Source organism: Phocoena sinus, chromosome 10 (genome assembly GCF_008692025.1).
Source record: "Phocoena sinus isolate mPhoSin1 chromosome 10, mPhoSin1.pri, whole genome shotgun sequence".
In the NCBI taxonomy this organism is placed as follows: domain Eukaryota; kingdom Metazoa; phylum Chordata; class Mammalia; order Artiodactyla; family Phocoenidae; genus Phocoena; species Phocoena sinus.
This window is the reverse complement of record NC_045772.1, coordinates 70938258-70947938: the sequence shown is the minus strand read 5'-3', so window position 1 is coordinate 70947938 and position 9681 is coordinate 70938258. Positions and strand designations below refer to the sequence as shown.

The 9681-nt window shown below is 38.1% G+C and overlaps 1 protein-coding gene across 2 annotated transcripts in view; it reads right to left on the bottom strand.

The window, feature by feature from the left end:
- Nucleotides 1-2608: 2608 nt before the first annotated feature.
- GXYLT1 (glucoside xylosyltransferase 1) overlaps nt 2609-9681 on the bottom strand; it is a 54924-nt gene continuing 47851 nt past the window's right edge. For both annotated transcript variants that reach the window (XM_032646376.1, XM_032646377.1), the window contains one exon: nt 2609-8435. In XM_032646376.1, the coding sequence (XP_032502267.1) occupies nt 8274-8435 (162 nt within the window). In that variant the 3' untranslated portion in view covers nt 2609-8273. The remainder of the gene's footprint in view (nt 8436-9681) is intronic.

The following is a 9681-nucleotide window of genomic DNA, read 5'->3' as shown; positions in this document are numbered from 1 at the left end:
CAGCAAAAAAAAAAAAAAAAATTCACTGAGCATATCTGTGTGTCTACCATGTACAGTCACAGTGACAGATACCACTGAAAAAACAGAAATGATTTTTGCCTCCAGAGTTTGTACTCTATGGAACTGGGCTGTCCAAGATGTTAACCATGAGCCACAAGTGGCCACTTGAAATGTAGCAAATTTGAATTGAGATGTGCTGTATGTGAAAAATATAGGCTTAGTACAGTATGGAAAAAGTATGATCTCGCTAACATTTTTATATTCACTACATGCCCACATGATAATATTTTGGATATACTGAATTAAGCAAAATGTATTATTAAAATTAATTGCAAGTGCTTTTTACCGCTTTTAATGTGGCTACTAGAAAATTTAAAATTAAAGGTGTTTGCATTATATTACTGTCAGATAGCACAGTTCTAATAGATTAAAAACCTCTTTTAACCAGTTAAATGGCCCACTTAAAATATTTTAAATGCTAAAGAACAGTAGGTAAAGCACAGGTAAAACTGAGGGTCAAGTTTTGTAAATTTCTACAAATAGATTTTTTAGAGCTATTCAAATGTATTTTAATACTATTCAAAATGTATTTTTAAAAAAGAATGGAAAGGTAAAAGAACCCTGAAGTAACAATATTCAGACATGCCAGTCTCACAGAAATGTAACTACTGTTATTTTATTATTATGTATTTCTTACATTACATATTATTACTTACAAAAACTTCCCATTTAATTTTAAAAAATTTTAATAATCTGATATTTACTTTGATTTTCAAGGTACACTACAGTTTATTCACGATTTAATGCACCTTAAATTACAACTAGAAAAATGGTAAAAGTAGTTAACGACTATTTCCCCTAACAAGTTAAAACTCATTACTTACGCTTTCATATTTCAGAAGTCCATACACTAATCTCTACTTAAGTACACCACTGTGACATAATATGCAGCTAAAGAATGAGGTAGATCTAATGTGTCAACAAGGAAAGATATCATAATATACTGTGTGAAATAAGGCAAGTTGTAGAAGCCATTGTAGAACCAAGCCCGTGTGTGGGTACACTGTGCGTACATGTGCATAGCAAGACAGGGAGGATACACACCAAATGCTCTTAGGGGTGGATTGTTAGGAGTCTTACTTTTTACTTCATATACTTTTAATTCTTCAGTATTGTTTGAATGTTTTTCAATGAGGGCATTTTGTAACTTATAAATGATTAAAAATATGATAAAGGTTGCTAATAACTATTAATACATTTCTCAACATAAATTTAGAACTTTTAAACTCTCTTGGAAGTAGTCATCACCTCAATAATCTTTTAAAACCCTTCAAGCTATCACTGTAACCAGAAAACCATTGTATAAATAATAAAATATGTAAAACTGAGAACTGTTGGATTATAATATTACTCAGACCCATTAAAGCACAATTACACCCTGGCACAGAAAAGGTACTCTTCTCTAGATGTGAAATTTGATCCTCTGGGTAGTTTTAAGAAGTACTTGGGGACTTCTTTGGTGGCGCAGTGGTTAAGAATCCACCTGCCAATGCAGGGGACACGGGTTTGATCCCTGGTCCAGGAAGATCCCACATGCTGTGGAGCAACTAAGCCCGTGCACCACAACTACTGAGCCTGTGCTCTAAAGCCTGCGAGCCGCAACTACTGGGCCTGCATGCCACGACTACTGAAGCCCGTGCGCCCTAGAGCCCGTGCTCCACAACAAGAGAAGCCACTGCAATGAGAAGCCTGCACACTGCAACGAAGAGTAGCCCCCGCTCGCCACAACTAGAGAAAGCCCGTGTGCAGCAGTGAAGACCTAGCGCAGCCAAAAATAATAATAAAAAGAAATACTTGGGCCAGTAAAATCATCTAGGTCTGTTGCCTACCCAATAGCTATCTTCTAAGCCCCTACCCTTCTACCCCACAGACTTCTAAAAGAACCCTGATGTGGGCTTCCCTGGTGGCGCAGTGGTTGAGAGTCCGCCTGCCGATGCAGGGGACACGGGTTCGTGCCCCGGTGTGGGAGGATCCCACATGCCGCGGAGCGGCTGGGTCCGTGAGCCATGGCCGCTGAGCCTGCGCGTCCGGAGCCTGTTGCTCCGCAACGGGAGAGGCCACAACAGTGAGAGGCCCACGTACCGCAAAAAAAAAAAAAAAAAAGAACCCTGATGTTATTTCCTTTCCTGTGAGTATACATTCTTCAAGGGAGGCTATATTTAAGTTTGGGGCAAATCATGGTCTGAGCCAACCACTGAAGTTTTATTCTCTTTGCAAAGTAATTGTTTTGGACACAGATATTGCTATGGCTATGAGAGCACGTGAATGGAGACAGGTGGCACCTTCCTCTTATAAAAAGATGTATTTTTGCATCTGGTTGTCACTTGAGACGCAGAATGTTGGCTGTCACTTGGGGGCCGTGAGGGGAGACACAGCTCACATGGTGAGAACAGTACTGTAAAGACAAAAGGTACCTAGGTTTCTGATGACATTGTCCAGTTGCCGAATTAGTCAGTCCAGGAACTGCCCTGACTTTTAGTTATCAAGCTTCCCAAGCCTAAAGATTCCAAAATTGCTTCTGACTGATAGAATAATTCAGACACATCACTTGAAGAAATTAGGTATTTATTGAGTAGATGTTTATTTAGTAAGAACAACACAAAGTTTCTCAAGAAAAAGATGATTTGAATCCCCCCAAAACAGAACAGAGCAACTTTCCATTATTCTCAGGTTACATCCCAATCTATAATCTTATACTGACCCTCCCTTTAATAAATGTCAAGATACACAAAATACTTGGAGGAAGATATCCAAATTATCCTAAAATTGTCATATTTTCAGGTAAAAATCAATTTAAGAGTAGTAATCTCTGTGTAACACAGTACACCACAGCCGCCTTCCTGCAGCTTTAGAATCATTACTACTCAAAATATTAACATATTTATACAAAATGCTTGTGAAAAATGGAAACACCTTCCAGTTTCTGACTTTAGGAACAAGTACGAACCACCATCTCCTTCATAAATCTTCTGTTACAACATCCATCAAAAGCCACTGGCCCAGCTCTCAGATACTGACAACAATGGATGTGATGCAATGGATGACACAGTTTACAGCTACGCTACAAGCCCTGAATTATTTTTGCATAACATTCCAATATTCCCTGAAGAGATTTTATACACAGGTTGAAAACAGCTATTTTCCATCATAGTCAAAGTCAACTTACATTTTAAATGAAAGGTACACTGTTGCTTTTCTTCAGTTTTTACAAGGAGTTGCTATGATGATGTGTGTTTGAATATGCTCACAAATTCAGATTGTATATGCAAACTACACATAATCAGAGGCTCCACATCAGGTCTTAAGTTTGGCATTAAAATGTCTGACCACAGACCCTCCAAATAACATTCACAGCATTAGAAGTGACAGAAATTTTCCTTTCTTTTTCTCTCCGTATCTTTTCAAAGGTTCTCTTTTGTTTGAAACTGGGTTCATAGAAAATTCTTAAGAAACAATCCCAACAGATATTTGGAATTAATTGGTAGAGATAAGGTGACAATAGATATTTTCCATTTAGAAGTTTGACATCGACTTGTAATCAGTTTTAAATTGCCTAGTCCAATATGCTATTCCATGTTCTCGTAATTCTGTAATTGCTAGATGTTTGGATTAACATCATATTCATTTTTAGTTAAAAAAAATTCTTGCATCACCTTTCACACCTGCCTTAAGTTTATATAATTTAGTTTTAAAAATCTAGTTTCATGTTCAATGAATTAAGAAACGACGAACACCAGGACAGTTTAGCCAGACTTTAACAGGCAAAAAAGGGTTGCTTTGGCAATGTATAAAAGGATAACTGTTACAGTACTAATCATTATTTAATCTACTTTTATTAAATATTAAAATTCAATAAGGCAATTGTTTAAGATGCTTGAAATTACATTTAATAAAATGATAACTGGCCCCACACCTGACATACTGCTTCCCTAATTCTTCTCTATTTTATTCTAAGGAACGAAAAGTTATTTAAAAAAAAAAAAAAATCAGGGGTCTCCCTAAATCACTACTGATTAACACTAAGGTGTTTATTACTTACAATATAAACTTCTGAAAAAGAAGACACTGAATACTTTCTTTTTAGGTTTTTCCATTTAATGTACTCCTGCTGCCTCCTGTTCTCTTTAATCCATTCCTAACACTTCAACTGGAAGTATGCCTATTGAGGAATCAGGAGATGTGATGTACTGTTTAAGCTGCCATTCATTCAAGGCAGGGCAGTGGTTCCCAAATCTAGCTTCTTATCAGTATCATCTGGGAAAACCACTGTGATAGATTCCTGGGCTCCCTTCAGATCTGATATGGCCATCCCCTCCTCCTGTGTTATCTATGTGGTCAGTCCTGCATAATCCAGCATCTGGGAAGACTAAAAGAATGTTAAAAAGGAAGATATTTGTCATCGTGTTTCGACAGGTCTTAGCTCACAAACTTGGATCCAATTAACAAAAAAATACACACAAAAAAAATACAATGTTGAATCACAGCACTAAATGATCAGTGAGTAGAGTGACTGGGAAAAGACTTTAGGATCAACAAATCAAACAAAGGTATCCTGGCTGCCCCTTCCATGAAAGCCAGCACAATTCCTGAGCCCAGAGGGCCTCGTGAACTGAAACAGAGGAAGGCAAGCAGACAGTGGTACAGGCTGGGGTGTTGCAACTCAAAAAGTGACTGTTCCCACACCTCCACTCTCTACCTCTACTTCTCGATTTCCCCACTCTCATCCCCTCTCTTCTTGCACTCTGCCTTTGGCCATTCTCACTCTTATTCCCTTCTCTTTCCTCACTTTTCTCACTTCCTCTCTTTTCCTTCTTCCTTTGATCATTCCTTTACATCATTCTTTCCTTTGCTTTCTCTTCCTTAAAAATTCTTCCTTACATAATCTAAGCAAATTCATACCAGAGATAAAAAAACATTCAGCCTAAAACAGAATGATCTGTTCAGGAGACAACAGAGCAACACAGAACTTCAACAGTAATGCTGGTGTGGCATGATACAAGCCATGCAGCAAATCCATTCTCTCTTCTGGGTCTCAACTTCATGACTTCTGAGTCTCAACTTCATGACTTCTGAGTCTTATGAGGTGGGAAGGGCATATTGATTGTTCACAAACTTATGGCACAGAGAAGGTTAAATGATATGCCTCGGGTCCCTAACCAAGAAGAGAATCCAGATCTAGTTCACAGTCTGGTTTTCCTTCCATTACACCAATAACATCTGACTGAAGGCAAGATGAGAGAGCAGGGAGTAAGCAGTAGTATTGTTTCAGGCTCTGAAGTGTCCAAAGGTAAGTGGGTTACCGTATACATTATGAACTACTCTTCATAGGGAAAAAAAAAGTATGTATTTTCTTAAAATGTAAATCACAATATATATTTTCTAAAGGTTTTCCAAGTTCCTCTAAGGTGGCTACTTCATATAAATGAGGGCTGGCTACATTATAAAGTCATTCCGCTTTGGTAATACTGCAGCCCAGAGATAGTTCTGAGGTCAGAATTGTTCTAACACATAGACTCAAAGGATATAGAATGTAATTCGTATAAACTGCATAGATACACCATCTTATGGAAAGAAATATAAAACGTTCTCTAAGCTGTTCTAGAATTTAACCTCATTAATGCTGAGAACTGCACTTCTTGAGACTTCTCAAGGAAAAAGTTACCTTATCTAAAGATAAACTCAGAAAACTCATTTTAATATTGTTAAGGACTTTTTGTGATACCCTAACTTTCAGGTAAACACAGTCCCTAAGTGGAGAGTTTTCGCCATAAACCAATTTATGGTAAAACGCTCAATTAGGTCAGGTCTGAATAAACCACATGAAGAACCTTCCAACTGATCCACAATGTAGAGTGTGTAACCGTGTAAACAGGTACAACAGGCGTGAGACCACAGCACACAGTCCAGTTAATCTATGACCACACTCTACGCAGTCCCAATCATACTAGAGCCTATGCGGCTAAGAATCAAATCTAAGCAACTTCCTAATATAAATTTGTATCGTGTCAATAACCCCAAGTACTTCCGCTAATGTTTCAGAATCACATTTATAATCCACCAACTGTGCCGAGAATTGTGGTCCTAACTTCAACCTTCAAGTTGGCAAAATGATTTCCAGGGGTTCCCAAACTGACACCAAAATCATCTGAGGTGCTTATTACAAATAGAATCATAATGTGACTTATTTTTGCACTCTGATTCTAACATTGTAGTCAGTAAGGGAAATCTGCCTAAGAACGGGATATTAACCGAAGCCAAAGGAGGTATGATGTCACTGTAGTTACCGAAGTGTTCACAGAGGTGAAATAACATGATGCCTGGCATTTTAAGATACTTCAGCAAAGGAAAAAGGGACAGATGACACAAATGTGGTAAGATACTGACGTGTCTGATCTGGACGAGGAGTCCCACTGTACTGTTCTCTCTACTTCTGTGTAATGTGCAGACCCATCTAGACATGGGGTACCAGAGTCACCAGAGGTGAGGCCCAGGAATCCATTCTCAGCAAGGTCCCCACAAGAGTCTAATGTAGCCAGGCCGCCAATGGTCTCACCTGGGGACCATTAAAAATGATCCTATACCCTCCAAACTTCAAAATTCTAGGGACCTCATTTTTTATTTAGCAAATCAACTTCACCAAGTTCACAAGTTCTCACAGTCACCACAGTGCTCTGCCAGGGACGCACAGACTGTGCTCTCTGAACGCTTCTGTCCAAGAGTGCTGGGCTGGCCATCAGCTTCTAATCTGCCTTTCTTAACACCTTCCTCTCCCAATTTGTCCCTGACTGAACTGCAAAGACCGAGGACCGTCTTCCACGTCTCCACAGAGGGCTCTGTGTCTTCATAAACCCAGTCACCACTATTTTCACAAAGGTGATAGTCTTCCTTCATGATTTTCTCTTCTCTATTTAAGCGTTAAAATGTCAAAAGGAGAAAAAGAAGTTAACCATACAGTACTTGGTAAAATGAGACGTGTGCCCCAGCACAGTACATGCTAAGTACTCAGAATCTACAGCTATAGAAGACAGGTCAAAAACACTAAGCGAAGTAATATTTTCTTACTGTCAAGATAAAAAAAAAAAACTGTCTTAAGTGATATTCAAAGAAGGAGGACATGCACATCAAACCAAATCAAAACTAGTTTTTCCATAATCAGATGTGACAATCTTCTGAAGCCAATCATCCATGAAAGTTGTCTCACTTAAAGTAAGGCTCTATACGTATATTTGCTTCTTCAAAAATATCTTGCAAAGCCATTTTGAGGTAGAAGGAAAAAGGTTTAAGTGGACCACTATTTTCTGCTCCACTGTAACTATAATGACTGCTCACAGGAAGTGCACAGCTTATGCATTTTGGTCCATCACATTTTCCACCATCATATAAGTACACTCGTTAGGTTCTCATTTTATTATCAGTATATTTATTGTGTCCAGAATGCCCAGTAAAGCTGAAAATTTTCATTTAAAGTGATAAAAAATTTCCTAAAATACCTAATTAATAACCTTAGATATGACTTTTGGCAAGACAGTTAAGCACATACAAATGAAAATTCTACGTTTCACAAATACACACAGAGACTAATAATCAAAACTTTCAGTTTTCCCTCTCAATTTTAAATGTGCAGTTTACTTATAAACTAAAAATAATTTTAAGCATGATTGTCACAAAAATATTTTAAAACAGAGATGAAATGTATAAAGGCACACACAGATTGTCGATAGTGACGTCAGTTACATCCCATTTCTTTAGAAACAGAACATTTTCTGCTCCTGTAAACAACTTTCTTTTCTCACACATTTAAAGTGAGGTTAGTGCTGACATAAAATTATTGCTATACTCACAGTTTGAGTGTTTCCACTGTGTATGAGGTACATTTTTCTCCAACCATACATCCCTACTGCTCTTACCCACTTGAGAGTAAGAGTCAAACAAAGTCTGTAGGCTATAACCATTCAATAATATCTTCATCAATACTAGAATGATAGCAAATAGCATTACAAAACATCAGAAATCAAAAATATCTTCTTGTTGGGGTCCAAGACTTCAACTTATTCTTCATTACATGAAAATACTGCTCATTAAACTTCTTCGGGAAAAAAATTATTCTGAAGATGAATAATTCTTTCCTGAACACTTCATCTAAGACTATTCCTTCACACACATCCTCTGATATTTTGTTGTTTTAATTCATTTGACTTAGCGGTCACCAAGAATCACCTTTCCTTTGGTGGTCTATCAAAACGATCTTGTATGCTTTTCGTCAGCTGTTTGATAAATATTTTGTAAATTTTTCCACAGTATGTATGCACTGTCTTTTGTAGTTCCAGTTCTAAAGGCTTTAATAAAGAATGGATGTTGTCATCTTCAAAAGAACACTAGAGAAAGAAAATAAGACAAAGATATATATAAAAATTTCACTCTATTCCCAACAACTTCTTCTTCAATCAACTTTACATTGACAACCTCCGTTTAAAGTCTCACAGAAAGTATGTGCCCAACAAATAATTTCAATGAGTTTAACAGACTACGATCTCACAGGAGGAGGGAGAGAGTACGGGTAACTCACTGGGAGTACTGGGGAGAGCCCTTCAGAGAGGAGCGTGGAGGCAAGAACATGGTCAAGGGCAGAGAAGACCAGAGATACTGACAGGTGTGAGGTGACAACCAAAAGCTCGAGGTGTCTGAGAGAGACTAATAAGAGCCAAGAATCACTCTGATAACACTGGTGAGGCTGGACTGGGAAGGAGTGAGATGGAGGCACAGAGCGGGAGGAATGCAAACTGACAGCACAGGTCAGTGCTTCCCACAGAACTCTAACTGCACAAAGGGATCCCAAGGATAAAGATGTTTGAGAACTGCTAAATACCAAGCACTCTTGGGGGGATTCACAGTGGCACATGAAAAACTATAAAAACAGAAAATACATCTGTTGGGTATTGTTTGGCCCACTAATTCCAAAATATACTTTTTACCCTTTTCACCAAAAATATATTAATAGCCCAAGGAATATATTTTGGAAAACACTGTTGTTAATAGTTAAGTGCAAATAACCTGTGAGCTTAGTATTTTCAACCAGGTACATTTTTTCATTTAGTATTTGCAACTACAGTCAGAAAGACTGATGGGGCTTGAAAACAGAACATTTTACGGGAAAAGTTTGAAGTCAGTGAAAAATGCAAAATCCTGAAGGAAATTCAGAACCTGAAATCTAGGAGGGCTGCATATGACCTGAGGTTCACTACGCTGCCACTGAGGGAGAGGAAATAAAAGCACCATTTGAATCACAATTAGTGAGTCTGTAGGAAGCCACAGCCCATCTAGGGAGAACAAGCTGAACGTAGATGCTAATTTAGAACATGGACGTGTAGAGCTGCAAAGAGATCCTAAACCTGGGTGCCTCTAGTGCAAGAAAACTATGAGCATTAACTGCATGAAACCTTCACTCTTGGGGTGGTTTTTCAAACCTAATTCCATATACTGAAGATAAGTATCTTGAAGTATTTTTGAAAACCAAAAAAAAAAACCCAAAAAAACAAAAAGAGGAGAGGCTTAACTGGGAAGAACGTAACAAAAATAACAACAGCTAGCACACAGGGATCTAGGAGAGACTGCTGAAAGCTG